We start from the raw sequence: 22,809 nt of genomic DNA, 5'->3' as shown, positions 1-22,809 counted from the left end.
TAGAAAGACCATTAGAGCCAATAGTAGAGATAAAGAACAATAAAAGAAAGTCTCTCTAGTTGAGGACATCACATGATTTTTACCCCCATATGCCTCAAACGGCATCACTGTCCCATGACCCCTCCAAGGAAAGTATATTAGAATTTTCTTTTTCTGGAGCATTATTAGAAAAGTAAACTCTAGAAGGAAAAAAATGCAGATCCTTATAATTCCTTTTCAGAGGTGTTTACTAAGACCCATATTTTTAATTTTGTAGATGATATATTTCTCTTTCAGGTGTATAGGTCTATGTCATACAAGTGATCTTTTGTTTGCTTGTGCTTACAAAATGCTGCCATGGGGATAATTTAAATGCAAATTAGAAGTCATCCAAAGACAACTTTATTTTATTGTTGTGATGAGAGGCTAATTGAAGTAGTCATTTTCCAGGATAAAAATGTCCTTTAAATAAGAGAAGTGGTACAGATGTTTCAACAGATACTAATTTTATTTTTTGCAAATGTCATCCGATTTTGTTCTTCTCATCAATAAATAGACTCTAATAGGGTATTGTACAAAGTCATTTTTCTAAAAATGATAGTTCTCAAATCGTTAAAGCAATAATGTGTGGCAGTTTAATAATAGATCTTGGTGCTATGTGACAACGCATTATTTTGAACGGGCAAGGGTTTTAGCTAATGGTGCTAATTTTTAACAATGAAATCTAACTGACTTTAGGTGACCATTGTTAACAAAGACTTTTCCCCACATTTAAGATATTACTAGGAGAGATCTTTTGTATTTGTTAAAGGTGCATTAACTCTTTCAGGCCAACAAGGCCGAGACCGTCTTGCAATGAAGATATAATTTCCTAATTGGTAAATTAGGCTCCAGGTTGGGCTGGAGGGCGAGATCTTTATGGAGAGTCACCCCTGAGTTTTCTCAGGATCTCAAATGCCCGGGAACCCTTATCACCTCTGGTCTCTTTCATTCCAGGTAAGGGTTACTTTAGCATAATAATCTGCAGGTCATGTCTGAATATGCCAGATAATTGTAGATCTCAGCAGGGCCTTCTTTAGAAACAGGGGAGTAACTTCAGGCAGATATCAGAGAAAGTTCAGATGATCTCAAAGGGAGAATGCTAATGCCAAACCTTTTTCAAAACTATTCCAACTGCATTTTTTGTTAAGCAACGAAATTTTTCTCAGCTGTAAGAAATAGTGCTGGATATGCAATTAATACTCTGAAGAATTTAGAAAATTCAAATACCCATAATTTCTCCTCACAATTCCACCGTTAACATTGAAACAAGCCATTAAGTTAATTAAAATGACTCCCATCTCATGAAGAATGGCCTCATTAGACACTTTCCATTTGACTAAATCAGATATCCTGAAAATAAATATTAATCTAGGAGAGAAAGTGGGAGAACAATACAAATCCTGAAGCACAGAATTACAATTGAGGTTTAAAAGCTGTGAATGTAATTAAGATAGTACATAAAGGTAGAGAGGGACCAAGAAGGAAAGGAGTACCTTCTACTATTGAGATAACATGCCTGTGTCCTCTCTGCCAGGAGTTGACCCTGCAGACTGAAGATAAGGTTTTGGAAATGATCTGTCTCTGAAGTACTTCTGAAGGAGATCACACACAAGCGTGTGCACACTACAAAAAAGATAAATGACTTCTAAAAGACAAGGACACCTATAAAAAAACGTTTAAGCAACAGTTTCTCATCTTATTTCCTCACCATTATTTTCAAAAAATATATCGGGAACAAGCCTGATAAATTTAGCACTACATGTAAGGAAGAATTAGAGAGAAGTATGTTCCCATGTTCAAAGGGAAGCCTTTCTCAGTGGACTAACAGCAATCAGAGTTCATTTTCCTTCAGGGAGAACTTCTTTTTAAAAAGAGATACAGAGACACAGAGAGAGAGACAGGAATTAAAATAAATTAGTACTTATAGCGGAAGAATATTCTCCAGAGAGAAAAGACATGCAGTTTGTAATTTCATGCACTTAATTAATTGCAGTGCAAACCACTCTCATTAGGAGTCCATTTTAAGCCTACCAGCTTGAACAGTCAAAAGGGAGTAATTCCAGTGAAGCCCTGTCCTTGTCTTCTTATTGAGAGCTTCACAAACTTTGCCGGGGACAAAGAGACTCTTCTCAAGACACTCTTCTCTCTACTACCTCCTTTTTTGTTACCCTTTTATATAAAAGGAATGCACTGAAATGAAAACTCAATTTTCCCCTTTGGTTCCTCCCTACTAACTTTTACTACTGATTTTACAGTTAAAGTAACAGAAAAGTCACAGCACCTCCTGTACTTTGGTTTCAAGAGCAGTGAAGCTTCATAATACATTTATTAAGGGCTGTGTACCTCTCAGGGGTCTGGGAAGCAAATAATAGAAATCAACACTGATGCACTTAAGCAGGAAAAGGAATTCATCAAAAGAATTCATCAAAAGAATATAAGAGGGCTTCCCTGGTGGCGCAGTAGTTGAGAATCTGCCTGCTAATACAGGGGACACGGGTTCGAGCCCTGGTCTGGGAAGATCCCACACGCCACGGAGCAACTAAGCCCGTGCGCCACAACTACTGAGCCTGCGCTCCAGAGCCTGTGCTCCGCAACGAGAGGCCACGATAGTGAGTGGCCCCCGCTTGCCACAACTAGAGAAAGCCCTCGCACAGAAACGAAGATGCAACACAGCAAAAATAAATTAATTAATAAACTCCTACCCCCCAACATCTTCTTAAAAAAAAAAAAAAAGAATATAAGCAGCAGACGAGCTGGATCCACTGGAAACAAGGAGTAGCCAGGAGGCCAGGAGGAAACCACACGATCAGTCTGCCTAGGATGCTGCTGCTCACCAGCTGGGCACCATCAGCCCTGGTGCCCAGCTGTGTCAGCACCCACAACCTCCATGCCACTAACATTTAGTGGTGACACATGTGATGGCGGGTCTGGCTGGGAGCATCAGATTTACCATACTGAGCTCTAACTGCTTCAGAGAGGTGCGCAGAGGGGGATATCTGTCCCTTCTAGCTTCCCAGGTGGAAGGCTGGGCTCTCTTTCCTACCACACTGAGACCCCTTCAAAACAGAAGATGCCAACCAACCAAACCAGTTTTCCACTCTAGGATCTTACCTTCCTTGAGCTCTCATCCCTTGATTATCCCCAAAGTTATATTCTCAAACAATGAGGTGACAATAGTATAAATTTAAAAAGAGGGTACAGAGCACCTGTCTTTTTGCAATGTCTGGCTGAATGAGTATCAAGCCTAGTATCTTAGTCCATTAAGGCTGCTGTAACAGAATACCTTAAACTGGGTGGCTTATACACAATAGAAATTCATTTCTCACAGTTCTCAACTCTGCGAAGTCCAAGGTCAAGGGCTGGCAGATGTAGTGTCTGGTTAATGCCCACTTCCTGGTTCATAGATGGCCTTCTCACCGTGGCTAGGAGTGAAGGATCTCTGGGGTCTCTTTATAAGGGAACTAATCCTGTTCATGAGTCCTCCTCCCTCATGACCAATCACCTCCCGAAGGCCCCCCTTCCTAATACTATCCACCCACTTGGCGGTTAGGATTTCAACATATGAATTTGGGGGTACATAAATATTCAGACCATAGGACCTAGGCTCACTCATAAACAAGGTGGTAAGAACTAAAACCAAAATACTTTCCTGTCCCAGCGCTAAACAATTATGGGTCAAAGCTTAAGTGCCTGCTTTAGTGCCAAACAAATCCTGGGACCAAGCAAAAATAACTTAGGTACTAGCTCCATGGAATGCTTGCTCTTAAACTGTAAGACTGTAAACCAACTAAAAGTTTACTTCTCAAAACTAACAGTTTGCTCATGAAACCTCTTTAAGACCCTCACCTCACTTTAAGACCCCATTAATCCAAAGCTACTAGGACCTTAGATTCTTCTCAATTCCAACCATTTTCCACCTAACAAGACCAGGCTATAAAACTCTATAAATATCCTTTCTGTACTTCTCCCTTCTAAAATATTTCTAAGTTTAAGGGCAGTGTTCTCCTTTATTTCAGTGAGACTAATAGTTTGGCTTGATCAATATGTTCTGCTGGTGATCTTTTTGGGGAGTCTGCTGCCAGCAGAGCCTGGTTACACAAAATGATCAGGAGAACTCGAAAAGTCCAAGTATTCCTCCCCTCATATTTGCCAAAGATTCCTGTTGACTTACATGTGAAAAACAAAATACCATGAATTTTATTTTTATCTCTTCAAAAATATACTCCCAGCACTTGAAAGAGTGTCTATCATATACTAAAGCTCTATAGATGCTTGGATGAATGCAATTGCAGATAAATCATAAATACAATTTTAATGTAATTTACTGATTGGACAAACACATATTTTCATTACTAGAAATTAAGAGGGGAAAAACCCACAATCCTGTTATTCAAAACTATCTAATTATTTTCATATCACTTTCCAGTTCTTAGACACATGCAGGCATATATTTTGCAGTCTGTAATTTAAACATGGAGATGTACTTATGTATTTTTCTTTTCTTCCCAAAAGTTCCCAAGGTCTTCCACGTTACTATATAGTTATCATAACGATCATCTTAATGACTAGATAATGGTCCATGAATGTGAATTTTCATTATTATGCATTCACTGTTTTGCCACTGCAAAGGATATCTTTCGCTTATAGGGCAGTTTTATAGAAACACTTAAACCTAAAATCATTAGCCCTAACCTCAGCTTTGCCAGTGGACACTGAACAGAACATGCCAGAAATTAAAAACCAAAATAAGAAGGTAAAGATTCTATGTAGTCTTTATTTGTTGTAATGAACCAACAACAATCTGAAAATCAATCAACCTTTACATTTCTTTTAAGACAAATGAAGCCCTCTCTGTGTGGGTATCTTTGGAGTAGAATTAAAATCCTTTGCTAAGGCATTTATGACATACTCCACAGTTGCTAGTCACAGATACTACTTCAGGTGGTGAGGATTAAAACAAACAAAAATGACCCATAGGAGAGACCAGAATAAAAAAACTGTGTTTGCAGAGGCATTATATCAAGGTTTTTAGTCCCAGGATTTAACCGTGCAACTTGTATCATATAGTTTTGAATTAAAATTAACATGAGCATTGTTTTCTCTAAGATAAAGTCCGCAAGTAATACATTACACCCAAGTTAAGAAAAAACCATATGCATGTGCCTTTGTGTTCTTTCAGTAGAGTCACAGTAGTCTCATTTACAGAAGAAAGTTTTCTACAAATAGAATTTGTCCACATAAAATTCACTTTTATTCTAGATTTTGCTGCTACAACTGGCAGCATGATGAACTGGAACAGTACTTGAATCCCAGAAATAGTATTTAAGAATATTTAAGAAAGTAGAGTTGTTTCAGACAATGATCATTTCTCAGGAAGGAAATTCTCAAAAGAAAAACCCAAACGCTAATTAACACCTAAGTTGTTATTATAGCTGGCAAAATAGAGTTAAATATTTAAAAACACAACAGTTGAAAATAAAATAATACTCTGACTAAAAAGATAATACACATGAAAAAATCAGATCCTTCCCCATATTCCACAGACGGTAATAAATCTAGGACACAGCTGAGGAGCTTGCGAGATGCAAAATTTCCCACACCAGAAGTTGCTGCTGTTTCCAACAGATGATGAAAGTACTAGGAACCAAAGGCTACCAGTGTAGACCTACTTATCTGGACTAGAATAATCCCTGTGGGCTTTGTAAAAGACTTACTTATTAGGCTACACTTCTGCCTCCCTGAATCTGTCAGAGGACAGCTGGACCAATTCTTGAAAATGTTTTGAAATTCAGCTCTAATTCAGAGAACTACCTGAGATAGATAATTTCTCCTCTGTTCCTTATCCCTCTATTGCTCTATGATTTCTCTTTTCTGTCCAAAGCCCCTCTCTGTTCTTCCAAATTTCTTAGTTAGGTCTTCCGGAACCCTTTTTTTCCTGTGGTAAACAGACTGTCCTTCATCCTCCCCTCCCCTCTGAAGAGCCACCCACATCCTACCTTCCTTCAAACATGGCCCTTTGCTGAGGACATCACGGCCCTGTAGTGAATTGGAGGGGAGGCTGCTCTTGTTCTCAGTGCCCTGATCCTCTTCCTGAGATGGGGCTGGGGCTCTCCTAATTACTCACATTAACTTACTGGGCATTACTCCTCTGTCCTCTTGCAAAACCTCTCTTTTGGCATCGATGCCAATCAACTCTACTTCATCACTGACTTCTGCCAGTCTCCCTGGTCTCTATGTCTCATTTATTGAAAGCTGCCCACCTTTTTAGCAATTTCACATCTTGATCCCTGCTGCTATCCTGTGTGACTTCAGTGTTGTTGTGGAAGGGTTACCTCATGCCCAGATCTCTCAGTTCTTCAACTACTTCTTTCCCACTGCAGTCATTCTCTTCCCTGGACACCCGCTAACATCTTGAAAACCACCTTAAATGACCTAACTTAAATCAGAAGGCCCAAACATCCTATCCTTCAAATATAACCTCCTAACTTTTCAGCTTGTTCAGTTATTCTAATCTCACCGCTTTGACATCATAGAGCCCGCTAGAGATCTCAACCCTCTCTATATCTGTACCTTCTTACATTCACTCAGTTCCATACTCAGCTTAGGTGCCACGATTCATCACTTCTTTCACTATCTTTCCAAACTCTCAAATCCCTTTCCCAGTTTTTCTTACCTTGCAACCCCACTTTCCAATTTTGAATCAATTGGACTATTTGCTTTCTCAGTGCCTATACCTTGGGTGCTCAGCACTCCTGGAGAATATTCCAAACCCTCGCATATCAGTTACCTGAAAAATTAATAATAATGATTATCAACAATACCTACAACATGGCCTATTGGTCTAGCCACGCTCTGAATGCATACATCCCGCTTTCTTTTGTCATTGGACTTTGCTGTTCTCTCTGTCTGATACCATCTCCTTTAGGTCTCAGCTTAGGTGTCAGTTCCTCATAAGCCTATGCTAACTTGCTCCCCTATTATCCTGCATTACTCTGCATGTCCTCAGTCATATATGTGCATTATACCTAACAAATGGGATTGTAGTTGTCTGTTTTCTTGTTTGTGTGCCCAGCTGAATTCTAAACTCTATGAAATAAGAGACTGTGTTGGTCTTGGTGAGCCTCCCATCTCCAGTTCATAGCTCAGTGTGTAGAAAAAATAGACACTTGTTAATGGTTGAATGCATGTGTACATGAATGCATGAATACATAACTGATACATGATGGAGGAGATGAACATTTTCACCAATATAACATGCAGTTATTCTTTTTTATTTATAAAATTTAACTTGATTTTCTAATATGTGTGGAAACATACAACTTTAAGAAATAAAGTTAATCTCAATTAAATAATATTGGAGAAATAAGAAGGTCAGAGTCCCATGTTAACAGGGGCACAGAACAATTAGTGGAGGAGGAAAGAAAGAGAACACTCCTAAAATATATGACTAAAAAATGGAAAAGGTCCAGAGAGTCAATGGTAAAGTATATTTCTGTATTCTAAAATGTGTATTCTAAATCTTATTTGTATATTTTAAATTATATATTTTAAGTTTATTATTTATGTATACTAAAGTTTTGAGTTTCTATGTATAGGTTCCATACAATGAGGGTGTGTGTGTGTGTGTGTGTGTGTGTGTGTGTGTGTATTTATTATGGCATTAAGCATTAGTCACATTTTTTTAGGAATCATGTTGGAATAAAAATCAGAACACCCTGAGGTAAATCCCATTTGGAAATGCGGGCAAAGGTCTCACCTTTCCCAGGCTCAGAGCCACCAACTTTAGGGTAAATGATGCTATAACCCATCAAATAAAGTCAATCCAGATATGTTAAATAAACGACATCAAACAACTAAATGGCATACTGTTTTGATTGAATTCCACAGATTTGGAATATGTCTAACAATGCTTAGCTCCACTTAGTTCCTTTGAAGTGGATAAAAGATTCTAAATGAGTGAGATAAATTGGCATAGTAAATAACACCTAAATCCTAAACTGTTAGAAAGAATTCTAACCAACTAGCCAGGATTTTCAGCAAAACCAACAATGACAAAAAAGTGTGTTTAACACAAGAGGTCATATAGTTTTCTCATAGTTCTTTTTCTGTACACAATTTTATTTTAAAGAAATCTTTTTTCCATTTTGTGGTGCTCATTTGTAGGGGGAAAGAGTTTGCTAACTTCATCTTTTCCTGAATTTCAGCTGAATGCATTTTTCTTGTTTTATTCTTCTTGAACTGATACACTTTGTCCAATATGAAGTGTAAATTAATGCATACATTTATGGAGCACATAACAATTAAACAAAGGCCATTCAATCAGAGTGCTTTCACCTACTTTCTTTCCCCACAAACATGATATTGCAAGACAGAAGAACATGACTTTGAAAGAACTGGAAACTCTCCCCAAACACTTCAGTGATTATGTAAGGATGGTCAAACAGGGTAGTGTTTGTGGAAAGGCAGCTATCTGAGGAGCTGAAACATGATGATTCTCAGGTGGAAATAATTAAAGTGTTTTTATTCAGCTCTGCACTCTGCCTGCCACAGTATCGTGTTCTTTGATCACTTTTCATGGTAAATTAAATGCTTCACCAGGTTCATTTTTAGAAAATATGGGATCTCTAACCAATCTATACCATCAAACAAGTAAAGTTGAAATAGAAAAGTATGAAAACAGGGACCAGGTGCTCCGGTGTGGTAAACGCACACGTCACCACTCCGTTCAGTGTTTTTATGAACATGGGAGCCTGGTGAGATAGAAATCTTTGATTACAAAAGTAAACCCTCCCCAGTACATGTTACTTTACTGACATACGAATAGAGATCAAAATACTGTGGTATGGTATCAGTCCATTTGAGTAACCTTAATTAGGATGCCAGACAGTACTATGAGAATGAAAAGGTACCACAGTAGTCTGAAAAAGAAATGAGAGTTTGATAATTAACGTATTCTTTATTTTAACCAAATTACCATTTATTGGAAATCTTTTTCATTCATTGGAAATATTTTTACTTTCTGGAAATTTAGGGCATGACAGGTACCATAAAACACTCAGAGTTTCTGTGATGTGTGAGGGAAAACTGTCAGCATTATTTAGTTGTTTATCTTAGATTAGATTCAAGATGTCATTTACCAAGATATTATATAGCAAAGTGTTCCATCACTCTTAGAGTCTATGTTAATCTTGAAACTCAAAAATTTCAAAGCAAAGTAAAACTTGATTCAATTAAGTAAGAGTAAATGCTATAGAAATGAGTCTTGTGATGTTCTGTGGATATTCCGAGAAGTTTTGACAAACACTATACAAATAAATTGCATTTAAAAAAATCAAAGACAAAGGAATCCAGTTGTTTTATTATTTTTTTATATAGCATGTATCTTTACGATTATTGCAAACATTGCCTCCTTATTACTCTGCAATGATTACTTTTAAAACCAAATCCAGCTCAAGAACACCGTATTTCTAAAGGGATATTTTATAATCACAGTCATGTGTGCCCATTTTCAATTTCAGAAATCTTTGCCTACTGGGTTATAGATCTGCCACATCGCTTTCAGCACGAACTTCTCAGATAAATATCTTGAAACTTGAGCACATATCCAATATGAAGGTGCAAGTCTCACGGGTTCACCATGAAATATAACTCTTTAGCTTCATAAATCCTTATATCCACAATACTTCAAATTTGAAATGCCCACTGTCAATGCCTTCTTAAGTTAAAAGGATGAAATTTGAAAAATCAAATGTCTGTTTTAACCAAGCTTCTGTTTCTCTTCATTTTATTTTGTTTGGATTTTGATTCAGTACCAAAATGTTGAAAATTAGCTTTTTTATGTTCACACTAAGGCACTGTGTGTACTCAAGAACATTAGATGATGGGCAGCTGATCAAAGAATCCAAAGTCTAACTGGCATCTGGGACCAGCTCCTCTGTGAATGGCACATAACTCAAGGAAATATTTCTGGAAGATTGTTATAATATGAAGCCTTATTTGACTAAAGTAATCCTTCCTCCTATGTTGGGGAGTTGATTTTTTTCCCCAAGTGACCATTTCTTCCTTTAACTTCTTTTCATTTTCTTTTTTTTATAGGACATAGTAATACAAATGCACACAGTGTACTTCTCCAGACAGGTAATGGGGCACTAGTGATGAGAAAGTGTTTGTAATATTCTCCACCCACATGTATCCCTGAATATACATCCATCCAGAGGTGTGTCATCCTGTCACAAGGGGACAACTTACTCCTTGGTTTTTATTTTATTATAGCTGATGCAGCAGTAAAACACAGGTAGAGAGATTTAGCACTATCTCCTGTTACCCTCCCTCTGCTGCCACAATCTCCTACTTGTGTGCAAGAAGCGTTCCATGTGTGGCAAGCTAAACCCTCCTCAGAGTATCTGGGGGGTCCATGGATTACCCAGGGAAAGTAAGCCAGTGCCAGAGTTGACGCCAAAGGGAGCTCCTAATTCCTCCAGAAAATTCTGACCAGGTAACTATGTTGAAGTCAGCAAGGTTTATTATAGAAGTGAAACAAGGAGGAAGTAAGGAATGAAGAGGACCTCTGATCTCATTCCAAACATAACTGAATAATCTTTGAAAGCAGGGCATGTCTGTGGACTGATGCCAAAAGCAAGACCTAGACTTCTTAACACAAATGTGACAGGTCCATAACAATCTTAACTTTCTGAACCAGGAACAAATTTCTGGTTGCCTCCTAAATCTGCTAGAACACCCATCTTTACCCCAAGAGTTATTAATAGAGGATCTTTGAGGCCAATTTTAACAAGGAAACTGATAAAAACAAACAGGATTTGCTCCAATATTTTTGCAAATAAGTGTAGCAGTAGCAGTAGTGGTTATACAGTAAGTAGCTATAACATGCCAAAATAGTACCAAGTATTTTATCTTCACAATAAAACCATGAGGTAGGTAGGTACTCTCATTATTTTTATTTTTGCCCTTTAGAAATTAGAAACTTGGAGTGGTAAGGAACTTTCCCAAAGTCAGATAGCTCGTAAGTGGTGATGCATGCAAGACTCAAATTCAGACCACCTTATCTGGAGTCCCCACTCTAAACCACTTACTACTCTGCCACTGTCTACCATGACATTGTCTTTTCATTCTCAACTTTTCTGTCTGCCCCCTTAATGCTTGGATGCCCTATTTGCCACCATTCAATATTCAAGGGATCAACTGTTCTTTTCTCTCAGGACAATTGCCCTGCAGGTTAAGTGTCATCCTTGTTACCTCCTTTGCCCTTAGCAAGCTGCCTCCATTTCCCCCTTTCCATTTTCTTCTCCACCCTGCAAACTTCACTCTTTTCCTTTTCACTGTTTTTCCCTGTTATCTGCCCATCCTCATTTCTCTTTTCTCCAGCCTAATTCCACTGCCATCTCACTTATCCTTGTTTCCCTGACCGTTCACTGTGACACTTTTCCCTACACACACGCATTTCAGAGGTTCTTAATATTACCACCATATTAAAAGTAAACAGAAAATAAAATTCAAGCCATGATGTGAGAGAAAATATTCATTTACAATACAAACAAAAAACTCATGTTTAGGATACAGAAAACCCCCAGAAATCAATAAGTTAAAAAAAACTGGATAAATATTTAAATAGGCATAGCACAAAAGAAGATATACAGATAGCCAATAAGCATATTAGAAGGTAAACAATATTTCTACTCATCAGAGTAATGTAAATTAAAACCATAGTAAGATACTGCTACACATTCACTAGAATGGCTAAAATGAAAGGACTGAGAATACTAAGTGTTGATAAGGATGCAGAACAACTGGAACTTCCACGCATTGCTAGTGGGAGGATAAAATAGTACATCAACTTGTAAAATTGTTGGACAGTAGTAAAATGCTTACCTACAACTCAGAAATTGTAGCCCCAGGAATATAACCAAGAGAAATAATTGCATATGTCCACAAAAAGACTTGTATAAAACTGTGCGTAGCAACTTTATTCATAATAGTTCCAAACTAGAAATACCCCAAATGGCCACCAATGAAAGCGCATAGATAAATTATGTTATATTCATACAATGGAATACTACACCACAATAAAAAAGAACAAACTATTGATACATACACCAACACTATAAATATCAAAAAACATTTTGAGTGATAGAAGCCATACACAAAGAGTATTTACTATATGATCCCATTTATATGATGTCTAAGAAGAGGGAAAACTAATCTTTAGTGACAGAAGATAGGAAATTACATGGTGATTACATGAGTATACAAATATATAAAATTTATCCAGATGCATACTTAAGATTTATGTATTTTACTGCATGTAAATTATACATATATAAAAAGTTTGTAAGAAAGTAAATGGATAGAAAACTGTTTAGGATAGAAATATAGAAACCTATGACATTCCAAGTCCTTGCCAAGTTCATAACATTTCAAGACATTAATAGATGTCTCTCTTACTTCAGTAAGAGTCAATAAACAGCCACGAAGCCTGCGTCATCCTATCCTATCCTATATGGAAAACTAACTGGTGGGTGAATTCAAGGTTCTGGGCATCCTGGGCCTTACAATTCTGTTTTGTGATCACTGAAAGTTTCAAAATGTTGCTAAATCACAACACACACAAGCTAACACCTTAGGCATACTCAAAGAGAATTGTTAAATAGTGGACATTTGAACACATTCATATTGCCTGGTTAAAACAAATCCAAGTAGAATTGTGAAAGTATTAATTTTAAAAAGTCCTCTTGAACTCAGGCTCTTGACCCAGGCACTTCATGAGGAAGTTAACAGCTGGCATACATAACATTCATTTTTGCCCACCAACATTCCCTTAAGAAACCACATCATGGCTTTCTAAAGGGGTAGCACAAGTCTCTAGACCCACTGTGTAATACTCGACAGAGCAAGTGTCTGATGTGCTGATATCCCAGAAGAAAGAGCAAAAATAAATAAATAAATCCAAAGGGCATGAAAAGTCTTCTTTCTCATCAGAGATTCACAATTGCCAACTAACCTTTAATGATGGGAAATGGGGCTGTAGAAAACCTAGCTAAAATAGTCTAAATTACCCATTAGCCCTTTCCGATAGCTGTGAAGGAATCTTGTATTCTTGGTTAACTGGAATAGCTACAGAATGTCATCCCTAACTTTACCATTTGCTTACCTTCCAAAGCTTAGATAGTCCAGAAAATTATACTTCTGATTTTTACATTTCTCAGATACTCAGTTGACAAATACATATTTTTTAGACCAAATGATCAATTATTTATTCACTTGATTCATTCTTTCTTTCTTTCTTTTTTTTTTTACATCCTTATTGGAATATAATTGCTTTACAATGTTGTGTTAGTTTCTGCTGTACAACAAGGTGAATCAGCTATATATCCTTGCCCTCTTAAGCCCCCCTCCCACCCTCCCTATCCCACCCCTCTAGGTCATCACAAAGCACTGAGCTGATCTCCCTGTTTTATACAGCAGCTTCCCACTAGCTATCTATTTTACAGTTGGTGGTGTATATATGTCAATGCTACTCTCTCACTTCGTCCCAGCCTCTCATTCTCTATGTCTGCGTCTCTATTCCTGCCCTGCCACTAGGTTATTTTTGCTTCAAAAGATAATAGGAATCCCTTAAGGACATCCTTAGTCTTTGTTTCTGCCACTCTCATCCATGGTTTCTCCTGGCTGCCTTCTGATACAGACAAGTCACTCTCGTTTCATCTCTCTAAAAGACAAATTCTTTCCTCCAAGATATTGAATAAATTTGTAAATGGTAAGCACTGTTTTGCTTATACTTGAGTCTTAGATCCTTGATTAAAAAGGAAACAAACTCTGAACCAAGTTAAGTACTATCATACAGACAATTCTGAACCTCTAAGTTCTTTGGCACTTGGAGGCTATTTGCTTTTAGCAACACATTCAAATTTAATTAAATAAGCTTAGCTTTTACCTGAGATTTTTAATTATATGTCTTGCCTAACTACACAGAGGCATATTAAATATACTGCATCAGTTTCTTCTAAGGGCACATGATATAACACCAGCTTTGAAAAAGAAATCATGTTTAGCCACCAAATTTTTTGAGGTACCAAAGTTAATTGAATACAACACAGGCTTAAATTAGTTCATTTTAATTTTAATTATAACTATAATCCCTTCTTCCTCAAAGGTAGAGAAAGCAAGATAATGATTGTAAGATAAACCTGCTGTGCAGAAAAGCGTTTATACTAGGCCTGCAACTGTTATCATTAGAAAAGCCTGTTGGAAAGGTGAGCCCTTAGCTGGCATCTGTGAACTTGGATTTCAGGAGGGTTCCCACCATTCCCTAACTGGTAAGAGTGGCCAACTACCTAAACTGGTTGTGTAAAAAGTGTGGTTTATGCTGAACAACTGATTTCCTTCTGGGAATCTGGAATTTAGGCACATGCTACGAAGAGGGTGCCCCAGTGACCACCCCCCAATAAAAATTCTGGGCACTGAATCTCTCTTTTATTTTTAATTTTCTTTATTGTGGTAAGAACATTTAACATGAGATCTACTCTCCTGACCAAATTTTAAGTGCATAATACAGTCTTTTCACCTATAGCCACAATGCTGTACAGCAGATCTCGGGAGCTTATTCATTTTGTAATTGAAACTATATGCCCATTGAATAGCAATTCCCCATTTCCCCTACCCCCAGCCCCTGGCAACCTCCACTCTACTCTGTTTCTGTAAGTTTGACTCTTAAATACCTCATACACACACTGAGTTTTTAATAGGCTTCTAGAAGGCTTCCCTGGTGAACACACTTCACATGTGTTGTCACAACTCATTACTGGAGGAATTAAGTGCATCCTGTCTGACTCTACTGGGAGAAGGAACTCTTGGATGCTTGTATCTGGTTTCCTCCAGATTTTACCCCATGTGCCTTTCTCTTTGCTGATTTTGCTTTGCATTCTTTTTCTGTAATAAATCCCAGTCACGAATACAACTATTTACTGAATTCTGGGCTCTCCTAGCAAATTAATCAACATAGGGGTGGACTTGGTGACCTCTGACACACCTGGCAGTGAATCCTGTTCTCTACACAGATGAAGTGGTGTTGACGCTGAGGAGGGGAAATTGGATTTCTGAGACAGTATTTTTCAAAGCATGCTCAGATCAAACTGCCATATAAAATTCCCACCTGATTTAGTGTGTCTGATCAACAGGTGTACAGTCTTATTTATATACATGGTTCATCCCAAGGAAAAAAAAAAACCAACCCAAACACATCACATACGTAATTCCTCTTTCCATCGCTTCAAAGTAAGAATTTGTTGTCTTCTTATTTACCTAGTAGTGGTTTCCTCATAACTTTTAATAACATAGGTGCTTTGAACTGGTCTATAACAATTCAAACAGCTAAATTCAATATCTTAGATGACAGTTACTGCTGAAATTTTTTCTGACCACAACTTTTCTAACAACTTTTAGGAAAATCCAAAAGATACCTCTCTAGACATACATGCCTTGAACTTGGCAGAGAATGAGGGAGCATCACACTTTCAGCATAACAAATTGCTCTGTTCTTGTAATCCTAGTAAATGCTCAAGAGACTGCCTATGTTCCACTGGTTTCCTCCTCTCTTCTTAAAATGCAGCTGAGCTGGCCAAAAAAACAAATAACAGATGTGCCCACTATCCTCACTTTCTTTGACAATATTTTATCTAGTGAATTGCTATTAAAGAGTAAAAACTCCATTGTAAACAGTAGAAAAAGAATAAAAACATAAATACTCTGCAAAGTAGGAACTAGAAATATTACATTTGTAATTGGAGGCCTCATTGCATCTGATTCTTCTATACATACCAATGCAGAATAAAACTGCCTTGTGCTGGGAACTGAAACAGTATTCTGGTAAGCAACACCTGAAAATGTCAAAGGCCAAATTACTAGGCTCATGACTATAACTGCATATTTCCTTTAATTCTAATTATAGTACAATCTATTCTTGATTCCAAATTTGCTTTGCATCGATAAACATTGCCTACCATTTCCAGATATGTATGCCTACATGGTAATTTGTCCATTAGTTCTCATTTGTTAAGAAATTTTCTATTAAATTACCTATGACCAAGATCAATTTCCAAGTCCAAGTCCCCTTCTTCAGATACTCATTATCATTCATCAATACCTTTTCAAGTCCTCCTTGTAAAATAATTTCACTAAAATGTCTCCTCCTGCAGAGATTGCAACATTACCTGAGAAAAAAAATCACCCTTCTTTCTTTTGGCTCTAGAAACCCCATTTTCCTTCTGCTCAAATCAAGCAATGAGCCACAAAACTCAAAAGATCACAGATAACCATCACCATCTAAAATACAAAATGGGGAAATGTCGCCAAGGTCACTCACCCACTGGAGTCCGCGGAAGTGATAGCAATCAGGGGTAGAATCTTCAGGGGGAGGCTGGTTGGCCTTTGAGTGTTCTCCAATTCACTTTTCAAGTCAGCTTGTTCCAACTGTCTAAAGGCGAGAGGGGGAAGCTGGACACTGCGGCAAGAAAGTCTCCGTACAAGATAGGGTTCCATTCCTCGCAAAGGGTCTTCCTCTTCATTAGTGGAATGCAGTGTTTCCTCAGAGGCCTAAGACAAAAGTTCAAGAAAGTTCAGTAATCAACAAAAGTCCCATGATTTATCATTACATGATGGCTTTACACTTTTGGAGAAAGAAATTGAGGGAAAATTATATGTGAAAAATGCTAACTAGAAAGCAATGATATTAACAGAAAAATATTTGGTGAAAAGACTATAACTAATAACTGAAATCTAGAGTTATTTTAAAAATAGTAAAGTTGTTCACCAGTATATTCAGATATGGCTTGGTTGTTAACAGTTAACTGACATTTCCAATAATCTTAGAATTTATGAGTTTTGTGCATGAATTCTATGAAATCAAGGGTAAATCAAAACATTTTTCTACCAAATATGAAATGAATTGTGGAAATTTCATATATATATGTGTGTATATATATATGTATATATATATATGTATATATATATATACCTTGACATATTACATACCCATAAATACATGAAGAAAGAGGAAGAAAATGAGTCCTATTTTTTTCTTCATAATTAGGGCCATATCTGTAACATATTTTCATATGTCACTTGTTACTCAGATATTCTTTACAAAGTTTTATGATAAGACTTTGTGAGGGGAATGAAAAAAAAGACATGAACATCTGAGTACCAAGTAGAAATATATTTAAATCACAGCTGAATTTTGCGAATAGAAAATTTAATATTTTGACTCTAGTTGAAAAAATATACTGCTACATAAGTAATAATTATTTCCAAGTGGTTGGAAAGTCTAGTCTGGCAACGTTTATTATATCCATATACACAGAATGATAGAGCCACCAAATGTTATCAGATAACACAATGAGTTTTAGAATCCTTGCATTGCCACTTTGCCAGTTGTGTTTGTAGAGTGTTGCTTAATCTAAGTTTTCTGTTTCTTTACCATAAAAATGGAAATAGATCCATCGTCTCTGCAGCACACATCTGTTGGCCAAACCTTTGCTTTTCTATCTCTGTGTGAGTGGCCTTTCTCCCCTCTGAAGTCCCAAACCACTATCCTCCACACCCTGTTTGTTCTTTAGGAGCCAAAGGTGGTGTGTCAGGGAGGGCTTCGGTGAGTGACTCTGTTCTTTGGGTGGGTGGCCAGGCAGGGTCTCTCCCATGGAACAGTGCATAGGGGAGCAGAATTGGCCACCCTCAACTGTGTCTCTTTGGCATATTGTTTGAAGTGGTTATCTCCTGAGACATGGAAAGGGCTCTGGAAACTAAGTAGGAGTTGCCCTTTCCTAAAAAACCTTTCTATTGGTAAGGGTGACTCCCTGTCAGGATGGAGGATGACCCACCCATTCCCCCCACACACACAAAAATGGAAATAATATTTACCCACAAGAATTAAATGAGATCATGAATGTAATGTACATAGCTCATTACCTGTTATGTGATAAGCAGTCATGGCAATTTCCTTTCCTTCTGAGTTGTACAAGTGAAGAAACTAGCCCAGAGAGGCAAAGTACTTTCTCCAAAATTAGCCTGTTGGCTATAAGTTAAAAGTGCATTGACTTTGCAGAGTCCAGACCTAGCTTAGAACCTTTGTTGAACTTCTTACTATACTACCATCTTTGGGCAAGTAACTTAGGCTCACTGAGATTGGTTCTCCACTTGAACACTGAGGATAATAATAATATTTACTTCTCAGGGTCATTGTCTGGATCAGAGATACAAAGTGTATGAAGTACTAATAGATGGCCCACAGTTTGCTCTCAACAAAATGGCAGCTATTATTATGATAATCCAGGCTAATTCCCTTTATCTTTTCATGGCACTATACTGCCTTTGATACTTCATTCATCCATATTTTTTTCCAAAAACAGGAAATTTGTCTTTTTCTGATTTATAGCTTGAAAAATGTGAAAGGACATCCAATGGTGGCTTCTATTCAGCTTTGGGTTTTATTGTCTAATTTCATGGATAAATAGAAACAAAAAAGAAGGCACCCGGAAGGTAAAGAAGACGTCAAAGCTAAACGCAAAGTTTATTTATTTCAGGTCCTAGATATGAAGATCTAGATTCTGAGAATCTGTGCTTTGAGGAATCTACTTTCTTTGTAAAACAACATTAGTAATAATAGTGGCTTTAAAAAGCAGGACATCCTGCCACTTGAGACAACATGCATGGATCTTGAGGGCATTATGCTAAGTGAAGTAAGTCAGACAGAGAAAAATAAACCCTGTATGAGCACACTTATACATGGAATCTAAAGAAAAAAACCCAAACTCATCAGATCAGCTTTGTGGTTACGAGAAGTGGGCGTGGGGGAGGGGAAATTGAATGAAAGGGGTCAAAAGGTACAAGCTTCCAGTTATAAAATAAATAAGTACTAGGGATGTAATGTATAGTGTGATGACTACAGTTGACATGGCTGGATGGTATATACGAGAGTTATTAAGAGAGTAAACCCTAAGAGTTCTCATCACAAGGAAAAAAGTATTTTTTCTTTTTTTTTGTATCTACACAAGATGATGAATGTTAACTAAACCTGTGGTCATTATTTTACACTATTTTTAAGTCAAATCATTATGCTGTATACAGTAAACGTATACACTGCTGTATGTCAATTATATCTCAATAAAACTAGAAAATAGTTTTAATAATAATGACTAATATTTATTGAGTCCTTATCAAGTGCTGGGTTTACTTAGTGAGTGCTGTGCTTTTCATATATCACCTCATTTAATTTTCACTTAAGTCCTCTGGGTTAGGTTCTATTACTTCCCATTTCACACATAAAGAAACAGAGATCTTTATCATCACATGCCCTGGTCACCCAGCCACGTGGTTAGTAGGGTAACCAACATTCCTGTTTGCCTGGGCCTTTCTGCTTTTAGGACTGCAAGTCCCATGTTCAGGAGAACCCACCAATCCCAAGCAAACTAGGATGATTGATCACCCTACAAGTCAAAATCCAAACCCAAATCTATTTTAGTTAAACCTGAAACTAATAGCTACTCTGTACTACCTCTAACAAGTATGGTCCCTGGCAAGGTGCATACTTCCAGAAAAGAACTGAACACACAGTAATTGACCATAATTTAAAATGCCTCACATTTTTAAAACATGAACGGAATTGAGCCCTACATAAACAGTGGAAATTAGTTGAGAATCCTTGTTGATTAAGTCAGGAGACAGAGATCTAGGCCTGACTCTGCCACTAATTACTTATGTGGTGTTGAGTCATTTTACCTTTCTGGACTTCAGTTTCCTTAGTCATACAATCAAGAGATTGTACAAAATGAACCTTAAGGCTACTTTCAGCTCTGAAATACTCAGATTTTATAATAGCCAGTGGTAAAATCAGTGCTTAGTGAGATGGCAAATATATATAATAAAGGGAAAACGTGTGCACATGTAACATTCTTAGCTTTTAGTCTGAGAAAGTGAGCCTCTATGTGCTTACAAAGTTCTGTGTGTTCGTTTAAGGACAGAATTGCAAACTACAGCCACACTCTGGGACTGCTGACAGGTCATGATTTGCCTCACGTATTTCTCAAGAGAAGTTAATGAATGACTTAAGTGTGTAGACATCCTTCTTTGGGACAAACGTGGAAAAGAAGAAAAAAAGATGAGTCTAGCAGAGCTAAACACTGAATGTAGCTGGCCAAAGTTAATATCTTTTTATAAAGATAGCATTGTAACTGAAGGAATGCTTTCTATAACCCAGGTCATGTGATAAAAGACTTAAGGTTTGTGACATTCTCTTTTAGATAAAACCACCTCAAGAGGTAACTTCTGAGAGAACAACCTCTATTAAAAATAAAGTGTAGCATTTTTATCTTGATAATAAAAATGATAAAGCTATTAGATGTCTATATCCTAACATTCCATTCAAAAACAGCATAACAAGTGGCTTTTAAAAAATTCCATATCAATGTGTATCAATGATATTTTAAAAAGAAACAGAACTTTACCCGGTAGAAGGTGATAGGTTAAATGGCCTTATTTTGGAAAGAAATGTAAAAATGATCACCAGGACAATATGTATTTCATGTTATTGTAGGAAAATGACATTTTTACAAGGGTCGAGGGAAAAGACAGTATTTGTAGCATCTCTAAGCTGTTATTTCTCAAAAAAGTGATGCTCAAACTTCCTGCGTGAGAATCGCAGAAGGTACTTGCTAAAATTCAGACTCCCAGGCCCTATTCCAGATCTGCCTAATCAGTATCTCTATTATTAGGGCCTGGGAGTCTGAGTAAGTCTCCACTATGGTTCTTATGTATGCTTAAATTTGGGAACTAATGGTTTTGACATTTTAGACATGGTCCAATAAGATGGTCTGGCAAAGACTCAATAACAAAAAGATGTTCACTGCAGCTTATTTATGATAAAGAATAACCAGATATAATCTAATTATTGTACTGAGGGATTGGCTTAATAAATTTTGATACATCATATTATGAAATACTATGAGGCTGTTAAAATAATGCAGAAGAATATGTGATTATGTTCATGACATAATGCCGAGTGGGAAAAACAGATTACAATGTGATCTAATTTTTCTAAAACAACACTAAAACAAAAACAAACACCAAAACATATTATATTTATAGAAAAATTTTAGAAAGATATATCCCAGTTCTCTAAAATGGCTTTCTCTAGGTGATGGTGTTGGTGGTGACTTTCACATTGTTGTTTATTACTAGTTCCTATATTCCCTATAAATTTGTACTATTTTGAGTTTAAAAGTACAATAAAAGTCATAATAAAAAAATGAAACTACATTGAACTTGCTATTGATGGGACTCAAAAATATCTCACATTCAGCTTCAAGATATGCAATATCCAAAGAAAAAAGACACTAAAATATTTGAATGAGTTTAATGCAAATCTGTTAATTTGTAATAAAACAAAATTCTCTTTGGTAGCTAACCAACTTACTTGGAATAGTTGACAGAAAAATAACTTGAAAGTAATTGTTTTCACTGTTAGGACAAGTGCCTCCCTGAAATACATACCTAAAGAAAGCAATCCCTCAATGATTAAGAGTTACAACGAATGTGTGAGTGTTAAATATGTTGTTGTTGTCGTTGCTGGAATCATTATTATTGCTGTTTTCTTCAGTCTCCATGAAGGATAGTTCATTAGTTTCTTTGTTCTCTTTTTTTTTCCCCTCCCAAAATAGATTGCAAGCCACTTAAGGCCTTTAGTGCAGGGACATACATATAACTGGTGATAAATAAATTGCTGTGCTGTTGATAATCTCGGGTTTTTGATATTTGTTTCATATATATGTATAAATATTTTACACATATATATGAAATTTTCTATAGAGAAATTATTTTAAAATACATGTGAATATACATTGGCATTATAGCAGAAAATGTTTCTTTCTGAGCACCAGCTAGACCATATTTCCAGATTCCCTTGCAGGTAGATATAGGTACATCAATGGCATTACCTTATATGCAAAGGATTACAGGCTAAGGAAATGTGCCATTTTCCAGCTGTCCCATAAAAACTGTGAATACAATCCCTCATTTCTCTCCCCTTCTGGAACTCCTTACTGGATACTGAAGATGGTGAAGACAAAAGATGGGAGACATCATGGTTTCTAAGTCACTGTTCAGAGGAGAGCCACTTGAATGCTTAATTTGGGCCACATGAGCCACAAATAATTTTCCATTGTGGAAAGGCACTAAAATTTGGAGTCTCCTTGTTACAGCTAGTGCTGTATTATATATATAATCATATCTCTACTCTTTGAGTTCAAATTATCTTAATTATAACATCATTCTTTTCTGGGTAATTCCTTAATTAGATATTCATTGAGCATCCACTACCTTGACAATGTGTGTGGGGTGCTAGAAATACAGATGAATTAGACACTTCCTTTTTCCTTAAGTACTCATTATTCATGTGGGGAGAAGGATAAATATAATAGGTCTTCACCAATGTGTGATGAAGAGCTGTAACAGAGGACTTAGGGCTCTTTAGGAGTGCATCAGTAGGATGAACACTTTTGTGAGTGAAAGAGGGTGCTAGCCAGAAGTGACGTCAACCAAAGGAGAAAACTAGGACTGTCTCAGGCAAACTAAGCAGTATGACTACCTCGTGAATCAGGCATTTCTTTTTGGGTCCTGTCTACTTCTCCAATCAGTTCTGTTTAGTCTCGTTGATGGATCCCCTGTTAACTGTCTCTTGAATCTAGACACTCTCCAACGAGCTATCCTCAACCATTTCTCTTCTCA

General features: G+C 37.0%; 1 protein-coding gene across 1 annotated transcript in view; it reads right to left on the bottom strand.

Annotated features, from left to right (window-relative positions):
* Positions 1–22,809, bottom strand: part of PDE4D (phosphodiesterase 4D) — a 1,268,462-nt gene that overhangs the window by 932,339 nt on the left and 313,314 nt on the right. The window contains exon 4 of the mRNA XM_027101064.1: positions 16,397–16,626. Coding sequence (XP_026956865.1) covers positions 16,397–16,626 — 230 coding nt within the window. The remainder of the gene's footprint in view (positions 1–16,396; positions 16,627–22,809) is intronic.

The sequence above is a fragment of the Aethalodelphis obliquidens genome, unplaced genomic scaffold (assembly GCF_003676395.1).
Source record: "Aethalodelphis obliquidens isolate GAN/ISIS:26980383/991018 unplaced genomic scaffold, ASM367639v1 scaffold4, whole genome shotgun sequence".
Classification (NCBI taxonomy): Eukaryota; Metazoa; Chordata; class Mammalia; order Artiodactyla; family Delphinidae; genus Aethalodelphis; species Aethalodelphis obliquidens.
This window is presented reverse-complemented; position numbering and strand designations above follow the sequence as displayed.